Source organism: Corvus moneduloides, chromosome Z (assembly GCF_009650955.1).
Source record: "Corvus moneduloides isolate bCorMon1 chromosome Z, bCorMon1.pri, whole genome shotgun sequence".
In the NCBI taxonomy this organism is placed as follows: Eukaryota; Metazoa; Chordata; class Aves; order Passeriformes; family Corvidae; genus Corvus; species Corvus moneduloides.
In genome coordinates, this window is record NC_045511.1 from 32,144,729 (window position 1) to 32,165,343 (window position 20,615).

The 20,615-nt window shown below is 40.0% G+C and overlaps 1 protein-coding gene across 2 annotated transcripts in view; it reads right to left on the reverse strand.

Annotated features, from left to right (window-relative positions):
- NRG1 (neuregulin 1) overlaps positions 1-7,732 on the reverse strand; it is a 434,810-nt gene extending 427,078 nt beyond the window's left edge. For both annotated transcript variants that reach the window (XM_032096873.1, XM_032096875.1), the window contains exon 1: positions 7,630-7,732. In XM_032096873.1, coding sequence (XP_031952764.1) covers positions 7,630-7,717 — 88 coding nt within the window. In that variant the 5' untranslated portion in view covers positions 7,718-7,732. The remainder of the gene's footprint in view (positions 1-7,629) is intronic.
- Between the last annotated feature and the right edge of the window lie 12,883 nt (positions 7,733-20,615).

Below are 20,615 nucleotides of genomic sequence, written 5' to 3' on the forward strand. Positions count from 1 at the left end.
AAAGAGAGTATTCCCAAACACACAGCTGCTGTTAAGAATCCTTAAAATTCCTGCAACATCTCTGAAGCAAAATACAGTCCCACTGGGAAACACTGGCAGACAATGAGGAGTTTCAAGCAAAACTAACATTTCCACCTAGCTTAACTGTTAGCACAACAAAGGCAGAGACATTTCACTAAGGAGCACACAACTTTTTCACCTCTGTTCATACAATAATCTTTTGTCCCTGTAGCAGAAATAACAATTTTCTATATCTGCATCCCAGACTTAGCACCTCCTTTTCTGTCTTCCACTCAAACAAACAAAACTAAACAACAGACACAAAACAATTACCAGCAGCAGGTTTAAGGATAAAATTCTCAAAATTTTATTTTGAGATATTTTGAGAATTTCAGTTCTGTGTCAGAGAACTCAGTCCTGAAGCATTTAATGTTATCAAAGTGATGAGGGGCCTAGAACATGACCCAGGAAAGAGGATGAGGGAGCTGGGCTTGTCTGGTAAGGAAAAAGACAAGCCTTTAGTTCTTCAGTAGTAACTTAAAAATATTTCAAGAGCATTGACATAGAAACCTTACCATCATTTGCAGGTGGAATAACATGGCCAGGGATTGCACCATGGGAGATTTGGGCCAAAAAAAAAGAAACACATTTTGGAAAGTGCAGATGATGATGCAGCCCTGGATGATCTCACCACAAGGAAACAGAAGTGTGTTTGGCAGCCTGGAAGGGTCTGAGGTGGAAACCTCACACTGAAGAGCTAGCAAAATTGTCTAGGGTGAAGTGCAGAGCAAGGAAGAAAGGGAAGAAGAAGGACACAGCTGGTAGACTGTGAAGTGGGGGAGTTCAATAATTAAAGTAAGTTTCGTGATTCTTGGGATAAACTTTAATCTGTCAGACTATCTCACAGAGGTATATCACTTGTCATGATGACAAATGAATGACATTTTCCTCCCTTAAGGCCATTTGACTTCATCACATATTTTGACAGCTACATGATTCTGAAGACAGCACTTGCCAAGAGATGTCATCATAATTCACAGATACTTTCTCCACAGATATAAAAGAAATAGTTTAGCGAAAGTTCAAAAAGAAATTAGAGAAGAAAAACTACCACATCCCCCTGAGTTTTTGGTGGGGCTTTATTACCACAAATAATATAATAAACTAATCATTAAACTGAACTTCTAAAAATTATTTAAAATAAAAATAAGTAGAGATTTACACTTCATGAGTTTGATAGCAAGTAAAAAAAAAGGAAATACTTTAGGAAGTTTTTCAGGTTGTTCATGGTTTTGTTTTTCTTTCTTTTTTTCTTGTCTTCTGGAATTGTAAATTCCCACTGTCACTGCCAGAATTTTTTTTTTATTTTGGGTTAAATTCAGGTTATCTGTACTAAGTATGTTAAAATGGTATTTTCAGTCTGAAGGAGAGAAAAAATCCCCCCCATGTGACTTCAGATCACTGTATTTCAAGACATACTATTTTGGAGTTTAGTACAATCTACTGCTTCTTGTGCGCAACATGTCTTTCATTTGCTGTTTTGTCCTAGCCTCTGCCTGTGACCTATTTAGGGCAGCAAATTCCTGATTTGTATCAACACCTGCAAGTATGGTGATGCTGATTTACATTTCTAGCTTTTATAACAAAAATATCTTTTCAGAGCTATATTTCAACCTGGAACAATGGACTAATCAAACTCCGTTCACTGTCACACTGTTGATGTACGGACATTAATTTACATAGGAAGCAAACAACACTGGAATGACTGCTGTGAAATGGACATCACATGATGCCAGATGTAATATCGGGGTATTTTTAGTATTATACTCCATGGGCCCCTACACCTTGCAGTGTTTTGCAGAATTCATACTCTGAAGTCAGAAATATCAGTCTCTTTGTTCTTCTCAGGTCAGAAAACTTCACCTGAAAACATGATCAGTTTCCATGGTTCACTGTCAAAGGCAATCTATCTAGCTGAGAGAATCACTTTGCTTCTCTTAAAAGGCAAAATGCCACGTGGAGCAGGTGTATTTTATTACGGATATTCACTTTGTTGATGGCAATTTGTATGTGCAAAGTATAAGGTAACACTGAGAACATTATTATCCATATTTCACCCAAACAGCAAAACAGTGTGAAATCCAGTTAGGCAAACACCCCATCTTGATCCCAAGTACTTACTATTTTTGATAAAAGAGTCCTTAGAGTTCTTTCTAATTCACCCATCCTGGAATTTTATATCAAGTAACTGGGAGGAAAGTCTGAAGTTTACACATTGTTATTACAGTATAAAATATTTCAAATTTTAAATTTCTTTGCATCCTTACTTGAAATTCACTCACCCTCTTTTACCCCTGTGTTTTTTGGGATATCCAATTCATTAATTTTGTGTATTACAACTACATCCAGGGCATATTCTATTCTGACTACCCCCAACTTGCTTGCTACTTTACAGATGCAGAGTATGACTGTCTTCTAAATTTTTCACTGTTTCCCAGGATTGCTTGATCAGCAGTTGGTAGATGACGCAGTAATATACATGATTTTAAGGCCCCTTTCCCTTAGTGCTTCAAAAGTTAGGCAGTGGGATGTAGAGCTTTTTGGCTCTAAAATTTGAGAGTTTTGATGGCTGGCAAAGGGCACGAGTGCTGTGGCAAGCAAGAAAGAATTGCATGACCACTTAAAATCTTTCTGAGAGCAAATTCCAAGGGAAGAGCCGCTTGCTTGAAAAGGTGAGCTGCTTAGGCTGGGATTATGGAGGTAAGGTTTTTTCCGTGGTTGCTTCTTTTCAGAGAACACTACATACAGCATAAATGAACAAGTTGTACGTATCAAAATGCCCACAGAATGCCTTCTCCTAACAGTCCTTTCCAGCAGGAAGCCAATTTACCACCCCACCTTCCACCCCCAGTGCCCCCTGCTGCACAGCAGGTTCTTGAGGGTGGTATTCATGCTTTGGTCCTATGATTCTGCCTCTCCGTTATGAAACAGATTTTAACTTGCACCTGTCAAAGTTGTAGTGTTGACAAGACAATCATTACATATTAAAGATTACCATATTGAAGACAAATGAACATTTACTCTGTCAGCCTAATGTACCATAAAAATCACTTTTCTCCTCACATATTGGAGACTTTTTTCTTAAAGTAGCCATGCTTTCACTGCTGACGATCCTACGTAGAATGAGAGGGGAGTTATTGCACACAGGAAGGAAGTTTATACAAGCCAGATTCATAGCAAAACAGTTAACAAGTTTATTAGCAAATGAAAATAACCTGCCACTTAGTGCTTTACAGACCCACTGTCTAAAGACAACACAAATATATTACTACTTTGAGGAATGTGCTCCTTTAAAAGCTCATAGAAGCTAGAGATGAACTTTTATGATAGTGTCAATCTGGTCATTAAATGCTGCAGATTAACAGCAGTGAGATGAAAGACACTCTTGGGCAATATTGGGTGCTGTATTTCTCAGTGTTGCCTTGTAAGTGTTTAATGTTTTCCTAGGTGTAAAGACTATTTACCACTTCATACATGGTTAAAATTAAAGAGCTGGAAACATCATTTTCTTTGATTAGCCTCAAGGCCTCATTTGCTGGATGGCTCTGGGCAAGTTGTTTTCACTTCTCGGCCATCTGCTAAAGTGTAACGATAACACAGATGATACCCGTATTTCTCCAGCATTACAGAAATGTCATATGACATTTGAGAGCCTGCCCTTGATTTCTGTGCATTTTTATGAGTTAGACAGAAAGGTAGTATCATGCACTATCACCTGTTCTGTGCTTTTCTTGAACAGCAGTTGAATGAACCTGACATCGTGCTCCACAGATTCCCTACAAGGAGTAAGTTTCAGTCACACACAAAAAACTCTTGTGACTTCAGACCTGCTATGCAAGGGCCCTTACAGGGACACAACCTTAAGGCATGTTAGGTACAGCATGGTTTAGGAGAAGTGATATGAAAAAGTATTTCTCTATTGCAAAACAATGACATGGGAGTACATGAAACTGAAGAAAATCTAGAAACTGCAAGTGGCAAAACCAGAGTTTCTCTTAGAAACAAGAGAATTATCACTGGATTAAGAATCTGAAATTTATTTCCATGGTGCAATATAACTTCTGATGTAATTTGTACTATGTAACACTTTAACAGATGAAGAGTAGAAACAGATGAAGAGTAGAAAGATGAATAAAGCTTCATATTCCTTGGAGAAGCCTTTTTCAATTATGTCATTCCTACAAATTTGACAGTCATGCTAAGGGACATTTGACAACACTGAAAACTTAAACTTGTCACTTTCAAAGCAGGAAGGAAACAATAGTACCAATGCCTGCGATTTAATTAAGAATTTCATCATGTTCACTACAGGTTCTGTAGGTACAAAAGTAGGTAAGAAGCTCCATTTTCATGAAGAAGCAATAAAACAAGTTTCTAGACTTCCTAGCTGCGTAGGAAGGGTGAAAGACAGGAGTGCTGCAACCCAAAAGCTCTGAAATTGGAGAGAAAACTGATAAACTGTGCTGTGTCTTTCAAGGCATGTGGTAATTTGGGGGGCTCTAAGATGTTCTGGCAAGACTGACAGAGAAAGGGGAATTTGAGTGTCACAGAGTAGGAGCTAAGAAGCAACCAAGAAGAAATCCACAAGCTGCCTTAGATCCTCAGACCTCTGCAAATCTCTTGGAGACAAAAAAAAGCCCACTGAGAAAATTGGCTGGCATGAAGCCCAACGTACTTTTGGAGGGGAAAAAAATTACAGTAAAAAGCTAAAATAATATGCTCTGGCTGAAACCTAAACCCATGAAGTTTGTGGTCCCAAATGTTGCTGATTTCATCCTGGGTGTTAGCTTAATTTGTTTACTTTGCAACCAAAAGAAAACTCACAGATAAAAAAACCCCAATCATATTTCAGGAAGTGGCAACATCATAATTCCAAGAAAAGCTCCACTGGGGACTGTGTGGCTTGTCTTATAAAATATCTACACCAATATACAGCTTAGAAAAACAGAGTTGTCTAAGATGAGCACAATGCAATTGCTGCTAGGGGTTGTGTAGGTGCACATCTAGGTTACTCACAATACCCCAGGCTGTCTTCTCCTTCCTGAGTCTATCTGAAGGCTACACTGCCTTGGCTTGCCACCAATTTAACTCTTGTCATTCAGCCAGCTGCTTGGAACAAAACTTCTCAGCCACTGGCTGTCCTGTTAGTCCTTATACCTGCCTCAGTCCCAGTTTTTGGCCAAGCAGTGCCTGTTTTTTAGGACAGTATTCAAAACTGTGAGAGGAGACCAAAAATTCTCTCACAGGGAAAGAATGCCAAATGACAAATAAATCACATGGGTGAAGTCCTCATTCTGGGGTTGAGAACTCAATGCCCTTATTTATTTTAGCATGCATAGCCCAATACTAACACTCCAGGTGAAGTTACTGTTCTGTTACAATATGGGACTCCTGTCACTCTGTTACTAGATGATAAACTGTCTACACCTGGTGAGCTAACACAATGCTTATTCCTCAAAGACCACTGGCCTATGAAACTGCTCAATGCCCATTGTGTAAGAAGGAGAACTGGAAGTTCACCAGCCCCAGCGCCCTGCCAGCTTATTAGATCAACCGTAACATTGGGGTCCCTGACCACTAGGCACCACTGAAGAGACCCACAGGACAGGAGAGCACATGAGTTAAGGGGATTTTAGGGAAACTATTTTCATATGTATGTTTATTCTGGGACAATCAAAGAATATGTATGCAAAATACACTATGTAAACAAAAACTTTACTGTACTCATCATGTATGACCTTCACAGGAGCTATCCCCCTGTGCATCTGGTCAAATAAAGAGTGCCTGCTTCTTAATACTGTATTGGTGTTAAGGAGTTTTTTATTTTACCAGATTTTTGGTAACAACTCCATTTTACTTTGTAGATTGACAGCAAGAATCTCAGGTTTCACTTTAAGAAGTTTCTTGGCCTTGTTAAGTATGCAGCTTTGAACATGGAGTACACCCAAAGACTCCATCCAGAAATCAAATACAAAAGGATTCAAAATCTATACATAACTGCATCAGTGCACTTACTGCTGTTGCAAAGTTCTCTAGCCTAGAAAACTCCCATACATTCAAAAAATTCTAATTCATTGATTTAGTTATCTCACAGTAAGACTTTTGCAAAAGCATAATCTGCTACGTGAAGAATTTGGCTTGGTCTTTTTATTGAGTACATTAAAGTATCCCTTTTTTTCCCAAACACCCACTTTACAAGTCATGGATCTAATTTTTTCCTAGTAGAATTTTACTAATGTGAGTCAAAGTCCTTCGCAGAGGAGCATGCAGTAAGATTATCTGTCTGTATTTTCCTTCTAATGGTCACTAAGCTTGTATTCTGACCTAATACAATCCTGTCATATATATAAGTGATGTCTGCATTAATATCTGATATGGCTGGCTTGTCTCTACCCTTCTAGGAAACACTGAGGTGTTTCCTGTAGAAGGTAATTCAGAGCATAGATCTCTACCCTTGCTGGTATCAGTGCTTGCCTGGGAAGCCATTTGGTTTAGCAGCCAGACTATTTAGGTGGGAAAACACACATATTCTTGAAAATAAGTGGCATGGTCAGCCCCTGAGTTCATGAAGCCGTATATGCTCCAGAAGGTGCTGGCAGCAAAACAGCATGGCTGCTTCCCCATGCCCTTCTTTCCACATACTACTCCTTAAGTACATGAGGCAAATCCACTTGTGCAGAGACAGTTTTACAATTTATGTGAGCAGTATAAAATGCAGTGAAGAGCCAGTGAGGTGCAAGCTTCAAGGTACTATAACGCTAAAAGCTCACTCACACAGGTAGGAGACAGGACTTTAAGCGAAAAAAATACCAAAACATGTGGGTAAGAAGGTTTTGTATATTTATGCATCTGTTTCCTTTTTTGAATACATGTTGAAACACTTAAAGATAAGCAAACTAGCATTAACTTCGCAGTTAATACCAGTTCTGACAAGGTGAGCATCAGAAGCCCACCACGGAATAAGGAGGCTGCTGGGGTGGGCAAAACTGCGCAGCCATGTACCTTTTTCCATGGAAGGAGTCGAGCAAACAGAAATAGTATGGAGTTACTCGTACCAGACCTTGTTCTGAGAAGACACCTGCCTCAGAAGTGCTGCCTGGACTATGAAAGACTGTATCAGACATATGTTGGGGCGTACAGCTAGCAAACCTTGTTCTTCTTCCTTTAGTTATTTTTCAAACCCACGGCTTGAAAGCTGCCCCCAGTCCTGTCAAATTTACAGGCTGACGCTTTCAGATGTCGTGACCCTTCCAAAACGCCTGGAGCGGCACCAGTTGTGCCACCAGGCGTCAGGTTGAACACAGCACCACCAAGCTTGGCTCGGAAGCCTTCTCCGTGCAGCGTGCAGGCCGAGGAGCTGCCCCCAGCGCGTCCGCAGGTGCGGAGAGGGCCCGAGCTGAGCGGAGCCGGGAGGCAGCGCGGGGCGGGCTCTGCCGGCAGGGCGCAGCCCGAGGAGGCTGTGCCGGGATGCTGGAGCCGGCCCGTGCTGCTGATGCCACCTGCTGGCCACACCATTTCCCAGCCCTGGCCAGCGGGACGGCCCGCACACCCCCAACCTGCGCCCCTTACCTGCTTCTCGCTGCGGAAAGCTGACGGGCTTGGAACCCATGAGAGCGCTGACCGTGGGGAACAGCCAGCAAAAGACAAAAGTACGCATGCACGGAGTCCCCCTAGCCCTCCTCCATCCGTCCTAGCAGTAGTCAGTCCTGGGAAAAGAAGTTTAGGAGGGAGGCTTATTCACTCCAGCTCTGATGCCATTTTGATGTTTGTCTTTTTTCTTTTGTGTACTCTCTGTATTCTTTGCACATGTATTTGGAGCCCTGTAGCCTATTACTGTATTCTAGCTAGTTTTCCCAGTACTTTCCCATGCCCTTTTCCTAGGCAGAAAGGCAAAACATATTCCAAGGGCCCCTGTCCTATCTTGGTTCTCTCTGGCTACCAAGGTTGAAAAACAGCTCTTCAGACGCATTTTCATCAACAAAGTACAGTCCCATCCGAGGAAGGGAAGACTTAGAAGGGGCTTGACCCAGGGGGAATTGCATCACCACTTGTGCTCCTGATTGGTGCTTTTTGTAAATTATGCTAATTTACCAAACTTATAAAAGTGTATGCACCCCCGTGGGGGCTGGGCTTTTGTGGACATTCTCCGTAACTGCCCCTGGAGGCCTCCAAAATAAAGATCCACTTTTATATTACCTCCTTACTAAAATTATCTAGAGTTTCATTTCCAGGTTGAGAAAAAGGCAACAGCTCAAAGGGCCTTTGTATGTTCCTTCCTGTATATTCAGCATAGGGATGAATATGGGATGCAACTCAGCAGAAATTTTCCATGTTGGAAAACAGTGCTTATTCTGAAATGTGAATCTATGCTGGCACCTGGTATTGCTGCAGGGGTATGTTGTAGCTCTGGCAATGCCCTCCAGGTGAGGGCAGTGGGCGACACAGTGTGGGCAGCTGCGTGTGCCTAGTCCTGTAATGATCCCACAGCAGGCTAAATATGGGACAAGGGGGCAGGGAACCACCCACGACTCTCACGGATGTCCCACACTTAGTCACTTCAAGGAGCTCTGAACTCAAATGTTTCCTGTGAACTGAGAGAAACCTACAGTACCAGCAAGCACCACTGACTCGGAGTCAGATCTCAGCACAGCAGCTCTCCCAGAAGAGTAGAGCGCCAGAAGGAGAGCAAACTTACAGGGTACCAAATCAGTGTGCATGTTGAAGTGCAGTTACTTGGCCAATGTAAAATCTAAATTACCAGACAATGGAAGCCCCTCAACAGTGTGACATAAGCTGAGAAAATTCAAATCATCTAAACCTTCTGTTTTTGAGATTCCACGGTCATGAATGACTTACATCTGCCAGTCAGTTGTACTGAATAAAATTTTAACATGTATCTTGAAGAACAACAGAAGAGTTCCAGAGAAGTGCTACTACTGAGATACATTTAAAAATGGGATTTGATTGCTTTTGAGTATGTCTACCCTAAATTCCATTTTGTAACACTGCTGATGTGGTGATCTCAATATTTACAGAAAGGGATCTTATATTCTATTAGGTGCACTGGACCTAAGCACATGATACCACTTTGTTTGGTTTCTGACCCCACCTCGCCATCCTGTTCATGATGTGTGATCTCTTTTGCAAACAGATAATCTGATACCTGAGACAAATAAACTTTCCACAGTGTTGCAGAAAGGTGTCACAGCTGTGATGGCCTCAGCCACTACAACCATTTGCTCTGATGAGAGTTTTACCTCTCCCTACAGCTCTGACCTCACTTTCACCCACAGATAGCTTTTTAGGAACCCAGCCTGATCTCTCTGATAGTGCTGGTGCAACCTCAGCGGACACAAAAAATTTCCACGTGAAAATCAAACTCTAGCCATGTATATTAGCTCCAAATGTCTTCGGACCTGGTTGCTCAAGATAATGGCCAGTCTCTTACTGTGAACTACAAGGTATACCATCTGCTAGACTTAAACTAAAAATGCCTTGATTAAAGAAATGCTATCAAAACCCTGATAATTAATGAATAATATAATAATTCAAATTTGTATTGCCTGCAGTTCACTAATTGTGCCCTTCTGTCTTTCTCTTTTTTTAATTAAGGTGTTACCTACATTCTATTACAAATCCCTTTACTCTTGCATACCAAGTCCTTACTCACTATTTTTGTGTATTATAATAATTCTCGAGACACCAAGATGTTGCATGTTATTTTTTTCTCAGCCATTTTCCTTTTCACAACCTTCCTTCTTGCTGTAGCCCATCAGCTTAGGCTGACAGATTTGTGCATTTGGAGAGAAAATTAAAATGCATTGGGAATAAAAAGGAGCAGAGGGAGAGGGAGACAGCAGAGCTGATTCTGTGACAGACTTCTCTCATGACCTCAGGAGTACTCCTACTTCCCTTCACACTGTCATACCTACCAAAACCCCATTTGAACCAGATCATCCCTTATGATCTACATTTTTAGATCATCATGTTCAGTGGAATTCTGACTGACAGGAGCCCCAGTACCTGAGTTTCTGTAACAGGCATACCATATAATTTTTTGCACTGCAAATTCTTGTGATACAATGGTGCATCAAGCAGTTCTTCACTGCATGCCAGGTTTCATAAGTAAAAAGGACTCCAAACACAAATAGCAGATGGTTGTAAATAGATAAACCAAAGTTTTGTGGAAATCCCAATAGGTTCAACATTATTGGGCATGAAACATGATGCTCATTTAATATGAACCAAAAGCAATGCCAATAAGCCACCTCACCACAGGAAGTAACACTTCTACACTCGTATTTTATTTGATCATGCCTAGTGACTCTCAGTATCACTCCAACAAATGTTAAGGTTTACAAATGACTAAAGGGAACATTCCCTTCTGATACAAAGTGACCTGCCCTGACAGTGTACTTTTAACAGCTAATTTCATGGAATAGTCAATGGAGCAGTGAAGATCCACACCTCTCAAAATTAATGTATTGGGTGCTTACATTGCAAGGTTCCAAGAATCACCTTCATGCATCATGATCCAATGTACACAAAGGCAAAATGTCCAATGGTTGCTAGACCACTGAGTGGAACTGCTCAGGACAGAACTATCCATCATGGATGGACCTTTTTTAAATTTTGCTTACCGTCTCAGGTGAAATTAACAGCAAAGCAAAGGTCATCAAGTACTTTAAATGCACTCCTAGTGCTGTAGCATGAGGGCCCATTAGAGATCGTGCAACAATTTGGTTTTATTTGCTGATCAGAAAACCACTCAATGAAAATGCTCTTTTCCCTTTTTGGGAGAAGAAGGCATTGCTGTGTATTTCTTCATTCCTTTGAACTTAAGCTGTTTATAGAGTGATGTCCTACTCCAACTAATACCACATACCTCATAAAGAGAATAAGTTCAAAGGTGTGATATGAATACCAATTTCAGCACCAATTTCAGAAATAAGCTATTTCTTTCCCTAACAGGATTTTAAAAAATAGGAAGAGTCAGTCTGATGTTGGCTTAGAAATACAAAGATCTGCTAAAACATTTCCATGCAGACAATGAAAAATAACCATACAAATTTGCTTTCATGCAACAGCACAGGACCATAAATATACCTTAATTTTTAGCAGGGATTCTAAAGAAAATTAAATGTGTTCTGTCCCTGCCTTGCAACAGCTTTTAAAACCACACAGGCCAACTCTATCTAAATTTGACTGCAGGGTAAGTTCTCAAGTCATCTCTTTAGAGCTGTAAAAGATTCTAAAAGATTTGTGAAAAGCAGAGGGCAAAATAACGCTGCCAAATGCCAATCTGTTCCTCTAAAAAAGGCTGGGCAAGCACATTATTCAGTGCTGGAGAACTCCTACAGAAATCATTCTACAGGCTTTAAGAATGCCACAAAACTAGGAAAAGGCTCAAGTCCTCTGCATTTTTAGACATTACTAATGCAGCCAGAAGCACAAAGGCCTGCTGGATCATGTCAAAAGGCGATCAATTAAGCATCTAGAAAGCACCTAGAGTACAAGTCTTAGGAGAATTGGGTGAAGTAGGGGGGGATGTTTAGCCTGGAGAAAAGGAGGCTCAGGGAGTCCTTACCATGCTCTACAACTGCCTGAAAGCAGGGTGTAGCCAGGTGGGGGTCGGCCTCTTCTCCCACGAAATTAGCAACAGGACAAGGAGAAATGGCCTCAAGATGCACCATGAGAGATTCAGTTAGAATACTAGGATAAATTTCTTCACTGGAAGAATAGTTAATCACCGGAACAGGGTGCTCAGGGAAGTGGTGGAGCCTTCATTTCTGGAGGTATTTGAAATACATGTAGATATGGCATTGAGGGACGTAGTGGTGGACTCAGCAGTGTTGGTTTAATGTTTGGACTCAAGGATCTTTAAGGTCTTTCCCAACCTAAATGATTCTTTGATTCTATGCTTCTTACGAAATTATACTGCTATTTTTGAAGAAATTTTGAACAGATCCATGAGACCCTGCTCTGTAATTCGTGGACAGTAGTCAGTGCAGAGACCTATTGATTTCACAGGGCAACAGGAAAGAAAGAATCCAAAATACGCAGCTGAGGATAAACAGCAACTAGAGAAAAAAGATTAATGAGCTTCAGTGGAGAATATAATGGAGAGAAGAAGAGTTTTCCTCAGTCCTGGGTCTGAACAGGAAAGAAATGCAGTTTTTCAGACAGAAAAGTATTCTTCAGTTGGGCTGGACTTCCCGCAGGTCCTTAAACTGTCATAGCAAAAATCAGATCCTCTCTAGAAAGACTGCAGGTCATTTGTGTTGTCTTCTACTGTCTGTGACCTTCATCATGCTGTGAACAAAATTCTATCAATACCTTTCTACCATAAACAGCATTTAAAGTCAGGATAACTTTCTAATCTCTCATGTGAGGATGAACTAAATCTATATATGCATAGCCCAATTTACGATGATATTTATTCCTGAAGACAAAGTAATAAAGTCACGTAGCATAGTTCTAAATGCATAATAGAGCCCAAGGAACAAAAAACTGTCTCTGTTCTCTACTCAGTGTGTTATTGAGGTAAATTGATGACTCCCACACAGTAATACAAGTCACCAGTGCAGTCAGCTTATCAGTAATTAGCCTTGCACAGACATAAAATAAAAAGAAAATTAATTTGTGGGCTTTAAAGCTTCTGTTCTCTTAGGGACAAATTGTATCAGCATATGGGGATGTGTGTGACTTACAGAGTCATCTTAGTGATCAAGGGAGTGAAGACTTTCCTTATACTTCACTGAAAGGACATGGAAACAGCTGATAAGACTGTTCAGGAGAGAGGGAACCCCAGATTTAAATTTCCAGATGGCTTGTGAAGCTCCCTTTCATATGTTCTCTAGGGATAACACCTCAGTATTTGATAACTTCTTATTTCCTGGCTCTTCTTCTGGCTTGCAAGGGAACCTCATAAAATTACTTTCTTAGTGCCATTAGCTCACTTTTCCCACCTTGTAAAAAGATATTTATACTGACTTCTTTCTGAAAATTCTTCCAGATATGTCTGGTTTTTGCAATCAGTGTTTTCCTCACCACTTCTACAAGCAGATATAGATTCCAGTATTTCAGCTTGAAAATCAGATGTCAAAAAAAAAGGATGCAAATCTAGTGAAATAAGATGTATAATGAGTGTCTTAAAGCTGATGAATATATTTGTGTAAAGCAAGCTTTCAGAAGCAGTTCTGGCTCCATCAAAATATGCATTTAATTTAAAAGGCTGTCAACTACATGTAAGTCTTATCTTCTAGCACTGCAAGAAACTTGTCCTCTGCTAAACCCAAACTGTACCCCAAAGATCACTTCAGAAGTGAGTAAATAAGACAATGGACTAAATACAGGACTAGGACGGAGAGATGATGGCGGGGAGGGCGGTTAATTTGCTGCCAGTGCAAAGCATCCAGCCTGAAAACAGAGGAGCTCATATTTTAACTCTTTCTTGTGGCTCCTGGGAACCCAATGCCAATGGTGGAGGAATCCCTATGTATAATACTGCCAGAAAGCACAACTTCATCTCACCCTCTGTTGACTCAAAAGAAAAGATACTTTAAATAGGTGCACCCTGGTTTAACTAATGAGGAAGGATATTTCAGTCACTGATACTTACACAGGTAACACAGCTAACAGGTAACAGAGCCTACCATTACAAAGGAGACTATTCAGAAATAATGAAGGGCTGGCACATCCATGTTTCTTCTTTCAGACATAAATTTTTCAGACATTATCTGACCAAAGTCTCTCTGCTATCCACAGGCTGACAAAATTATTACTATTGGCAACTCCAAGTGAAAATGCCTCTCACAACACAGAAACAGATACAGGACACTGAGAGATAAGAAGAGTAAGAAATTATCTTGTTGCAAGAAGTAAAAGGGCTGTGGGTCTCTCTGATTAGAAATTATGTCCTTGCCCATTTAGCACATCTGTGAATAATAAAAGCAGAAAATCAGATATGCTTAACAGTTGTTGCTTGTTTTGAAGCATTCAGTAAAGAAATTCCCCCCAGACATCCTATTCACCTGTGCTACCACATATCTAAATCAAAAGCAGCACCTGGTCTTCTATAATATTTTGCCCACCTTTACAAATGTGAAGACCGTGTATATATGACCATCCCACAGCTGCTCACTTTATAACTGGCAAACAAAAAAGCAACCTTGTTCTGGCTACACAATTCTATTATGTTTTAAAACTGTATTGTACATTTGTTTCCCATGCCATCTTAACTGTTCCTTAATATGAACACTCAACACAAGAAGAGAATAACAAATAATACAGATTGTGTTAAAAATCAAACAGAATGGAGGAGACCTCTAGCTTGAAAATGCACAGGTAATTTTCAGTTAGTGCTACTATGCTTCAGTACACCAAATCAGTACTTCTTTAAAAGGATATATTGGTATATTTTTTAGCTCTATACTCAAGACTTTCTGGCATATTTCCTCCCTCCTCTTGCATCTACTTTTTATAAAAATACACTGACAGCAGAGAAAAGATTAAATTTTCAAATTCTAGGAAATCACTCATGTTCGGTTAGACATTCCACATATAAGGATGGGCAACTGCACCGGCAAGTAAGGGTCTTCAACACTGTGACTTGGTTGTTAGTGAAACATCTTCAGGTAAATTTTGCAATGATTTTAAATCACTAGATGGCGATGTAACAAGCAGCTTTACAAGTACTGCAGATGCACTCAGGACAGAAAGTTGATTTTGTGCAAGGAAAGATAGCTCATTTCAAGTGGAAGAAGTGAGAACAGGTAGAATGTAAGGGGAGAACATTTTATTTTGCTTTAAGTGAACTGGAATAAAGACTCGATTTGGATTAAAAATGTCAGTGGAATATTTTGAGTTAAAAGACTTCTCCAAAACCTGCATAAAAGGATTATTTTTAATACAAGTTCTAATTTTGAATGGTTCTATAAGGAGCTGTTAAGTAATGGAAGAAACACTACCACTGTGTCCCAAAGATTTCCTTAAGCAGACTGTGACACAATGACACTATTCACTGTGGGGTTGGTCTTTGAAATAAATGTACTTTAGAAGTATTTTACCCTCCAGAACTCCATCAGAAACAAGAGACAAAAACAAGATGAAAATCTGAGGCAGTTTACCTTAAACCCAAAAATAAATAATTTTCCATCTGACCCTGCTAAAATTAGTATCACTGAAGTGATGCTTTATTGAGGTTAATGGGATAACTGTGAGCACTCACTTGTCACTGCCAATAAAGATGGGTTATATGCTGAGTTAAACAGCAAGTATTTGACACCTATAAATTAACTGTGGCAAATTACTCCCAAGTACAGGACAGCAGCTGCTGCAGGTCCACGTAAAACTGCAGAAACCTAAGACTGGGGAAAAAAGAGGAAGAGGAACATGAAGCCCATCCCATAGTGTGAGGGGCGTATTTGAAACTTATGACAGACAAAATGCTGCTAGAGACTCAAGTCAGAAGATAAATTCTAATTCCACATAACTGTTGGTATCAGAGAAAGCTCCAATGAATTCAGTGTCTGCAAGTTTTGTGAGTGAATACTGTGACTTCCCCCTTTCCAAGTCTACTGTGGGCTTCTTTTCTGGGCCATCCAAGGAGTGTGCATCAAGTAGGTTAGACATAAATCTCTGTATGCAGAACAATGGCTTTGGGACAAAGCCATCACAAACCAAAGCAGCAGCTCCATATGTTATGGTACCTCTGGAGCACAGAGAAGCGGCCAAAGTTTGGAAGCTGGAAAGGGAAGCTCCCAGGTCTGGCTGAAGGGGTGGGGGCACATTGTACTGGCAACATCGCTGTCACCACAAGGAGAAGTCATATGAGAAGGGCTGCTGCAGAATGGATGAGATGAAATAAAATAACTTAAAACACAAAGCAGCTGACTTTGAGAAAGGAATTCCTGAGATGAAGCTTCTCTCCTTTTCGAAAGCTTGACAAAACATTTATTTAAAAATATTTTAGGGGTTTTTAAAATAAATCCAAGTGTAATCTGTATGATCAAATACAAGTGTACCCTGTGTAATCTGATTAGTAATGTCTGTAGATTTGCGCCCCACTCTTTTGATTGACAACATTCAAAGATCTTTGCATTAAAGACCATCTAGAAAACACGCACCAAGATAAAAAGTTTTCACTGTCTTTTTGATAGTGAATGTTTAAAGCTTCACCCAGGACAAGAAACTTCCATCATTTTGTCTTTCTCAGATGGTAGCTGGTAGAGTGTGAAAAACAGTTCAAGACTTTCTCTGTTCAACTCCATGTTGCCTTATGACAACTATCCAGCTGTTAATGACTAGTGCAGCTGAATTGGCAAGGATTTCTCAAGAAAACGTTCTGCCAGGATTCAGCTGACTACTATGTTCCCTTAATCAGAGGGAACAAACAGAGAAATGCAGAATCTCCTAAATGCACATATTTCACGCTTCACAGTCAGAAAGCCTGCAACCTAAGTTAGGTTAGTGGAGCAAACCAAGGTCATTAACATTTTCTAGTAGCTGAGAATTCTGAAAGAGAAAGTAAGGGCAACATCCTGCCTGTCTTCTAGTTTTAGTGGATTTGATCTGACAACTGAGAATAACATTGAAACTATTCACCAGTTAGTCCCACAAATGAGTCAGGATTACAGGATGATCCTGGAGGTTATGCTAGAAGCTTGAGAATGACTCCCCAGTGCAGTATGGTAAATTGGATATAGATGGTGCAAACGCAAGTCTACCATTTTGGAGCTACACAAAAACCTGAGAAAACGTCAGTAAAGTGCAGAGCTGTAGGACACAGACTGTCTGCAGTCACTGTGTTTTCATGAAACAGAATCTTTACTCCTCCTAAAACAGTACTCCAATAGTATGACAATCTCCCTTTCCTCCAATAGTTTGCACATTTTTTTTGACAAGGAGCAGGGCAGTTCTGAAGAAAAGGAGTCAGTTAAGGTGAGGTCAGAAACATGACATTTACTCTCTAGAGAAATAGTTGGGAATAGCCTGTGCAGATGTAAAACCTACTTTTCTGCCCAATCGCACTTTGTCATGTTTTTTAAAAGATAACATACGGGCAGGTGCTTGAAAGTATAAAAAAAACTGATAACAAGTGATCCATCTGAACTTTGGGAGTCCTGGTCCTGGGAGTTCTGGGAGTTCTGGTACCTTAAACACCCCTCTAGTCATCCCCTGGAAGTCATATGTTCTCTGTTACTAGAGAATCCAAGTGCTTCATAATTTTCTCATGTCTATGACAGCAGAAGAATTATTACCTCTGTTTCCCCATTTTTTTGTGGCAGAAAATCTTGAAGTATTTAAATCCTGGTTCTCACATACAGATTAGACTAGAGATACTATTGATGATAGTCAAAAACCTGAATAGTCCTGAGGATCAGAGACAGAGTTCACAGAACCTGTCTACATCATATACAAACTCCAGAGCTGGACAAACAAACAAAAAAACCAAGACCACAATCACCAACAAAGCCAGTAGTACTTTGGTTCTTCAGATCCTGTTTAACCACCATATTCTGTGAGTGCTTGGAGACCATTGCAAGGTGACTAGTACACCTTGCTTCTAGTCCAGGTTCACAAGTTTTTTGTGGGAGGATATATATGATACGGGAATGTATCTTGATACCTTCTTGGATCTGATTTTGTAGATTGCCACCCAGACACTTTCTGAGGATCTCTTTGTATGAAATAGACACTGTTTTTATTTTCTCAGAATACAGCCCATGCCTCCCAGTTAGGTTCTTTCAGTTTTAGTGCAGTTGGATTTGCCTGACTTTTTTCTATGTTAGAAACAAGAATGGAAGACATGGCACCTTTTCAGAAATCTGTAAAAATAACAGAAAAGGCAGGCATCTTCCAGACCTCTGCAAAAGTAAATTGGAGAACTCCCAAATTACTTAAGTAAATTAGCTATTAATCACTTCTCATGCAAACGTTTTTTTAGCCTGAATAGGTGGCTCAGACAGATAATTAGGATTGCAGTTTTTCTCCAGATTTAACCAGATTGTGTAAATAGCGAAGTACCAAAGAGAGAAAATTCAAGTCTACACAGTCTTGTAACTTCTGAAATGGAAGGGAAATATAAAGAGGAGTGAAACAGGAAATCAACTACATTGATTTAATATGTGGGGATTCAATTTTTGTGAAAGAAACTAAATTGTCAAAGATCCAACAACGACATTTTCTTTCCCTACCAGAGATGTGTACTGACACACAGCTCTCATAATACATGCAATGATACCTCTTTCAGCTGCAGGTGTACTGAAACAAACCAAAAGGTTGAGATTTAGCTCTAACAGGAAAAATTCTGTTGTCAATTTCCTCCTTAAATCACTAGTCCGGAAACATCAGGACACTTTTCAGACCCAACTAGACAAGAAAAAAAGCCATAATCTACAAGGGTTTCACTGTGGTTTTCCACACACATTCCTATTTCTGTTCCTCTGTGAGACTCACAATAGCAAAGGCATGCAGGACACTATACACATACAGGATTTGGCATAATGGTAGGAAATCCTAGGGCTGGACAAGGCATACGACTTCCAAAAGTTTTGAGACCTTGAAATATTATGGGTGTTCAATGGCAGACTAACGGTTGAAACCAAAATTGTTGACAACTACAGGCCACATGCTACTCACAACTTTTGTGGCTGGATCATCTCTTCCTTGTGCATTATATGGAGCAGAATTGAGCCTTCAAGGACCCTAATAACCTCTGACAGCTTACAGATAACCATTAACTTCATAGCCACTTAGGCATACTAAAAAATGAAACTGCAGGCTTTCAGGTGTTCAGCTTCACATTCAAGTACTGAACAGCTGGAACTGATGTGGTACAAACATTGTTAGGTTTAGGTGGCCTAGTTCCACTACCGGCAAGAGGGAAAGGAATTGCACACAAAGGGAAAGGTGGGCAAACTTCCTTTTCTGCCTAGGTCCTCAGAGTTGGACTTTGCAAGCCTTAGAAAACACAGCAACACTGATTAACACTTAAATTTTGGTGCCACTGGACTGGCATTTCGAGTACTCCTGATCATCTTTCTTTGTTCTAGTTGATAAAAAACCCCCAACCATGCTGAGAGATCATATCTCAAAATAACCACACTTCTCCCTTTGCTACCCTTTTAACAAACTCCTGCTATTCCTCTAATCCAGCAGACGAATGCAAAGCCCTTCAAGACACACACTGTCATTCAGGACTGACAGTCATGTACCAAAGCTGGCCAAAACTAATTTGTGGGAAAGGTGATGGTTTCTCTGCCAGCTTCTACTGCAAGTATGAATCGTACAGAAGGCTGAGAGTTAGTTAACAAAACTAATTTAAATATGCTGCATGCATCACTAGGCAGTATGGTTCCCTACCATTTATTTGAAGCCATTCCTCCAGCAATTGACAAAAAGCGTGCACAATTGCAGTATGCACACCTGGCAGCACTTTCCAATTGGTTCTTGAAAGCATTCATAGTGCCAAGCAGACAGCATTCTTATTAGACCACTGATGATAATTAATCTGATAGGATGCAAACTGCCATTTAAGAGTTTTCTCCTGAGTCTCACCTCCAATGTGATTTTCCAAATCCTTTCATGCTTTGCGGCCTAGCTGCCCTTTTCTAGTTATCTCCTACCACCAGAGCAGGACTAATCAGTGCTTTAATAAAAGAGAGTTCATTAAAGCTGACTAAAGTCAAGAATCTTTGTTCATTAATTGCCTTGAAATTGTCCACACAGATTTTCAAGGTGTTCATATGCATGCTGTGAATTATTCCATATTATGTTGCTTGTCCTCTTTAAACAGTGATTTAGACTATTTACACAGATTATAAACACTACAATCAAATACGCAATTAGAAGTGTGGGAATTTGCGTTAATTCCATGTCTTTTTTTCTCTAAACATGATGATTTATGTCACCAAGAAATCAAAACTTTATAATCAAGGGAGTTACTTTGAAACAGTTTGTTGTGAATCTTCAAGCTCACAGGCCTCTCTTTTTCCAATTAGCTTATCTCAGTATGGGTAGAATTTACAGATGCTGGCAAAAAAAAATTAAGAAAAAGCATGGGAGATTACCCTCATAGCTGAAATTTTTTTTTTCTTCATCATTTCAATTTCCTACATTTTCTATTATATCTTTGGCTCTCAAAGCCTAATGCATAATCATTAAAGGCAGATGACTAAGGCTAAGCACATCAACATGTCAAAAATATCTTCCATTATTTCAGTTTTGTCTCTTCAGTATGCTCAGTTCTAGTTGCAAGAAACATTACATGTATTTTTTTTATTGGGAAATAAAGCTTGTTCATTCTTTGATAAGCAATTCCTCCAACATTTCTTAATGGTAAATTCAAAGTTCCAGCAGGCTGCATTCTGGGAGCAATGCCAGCAACAGACTGGAGTATCTAGGGTAGCTTTCAGTATCTCTTCACTCCCATATGGAGATACTTCAAAACAGAAACAGAGGTGTGCTATTTATAATCACAGTACAGGCTCAGTCCCCCCCACTCAAGTGACACACAGAACTTGGTCACTGAAGGGAGCACATGCACCACCCAC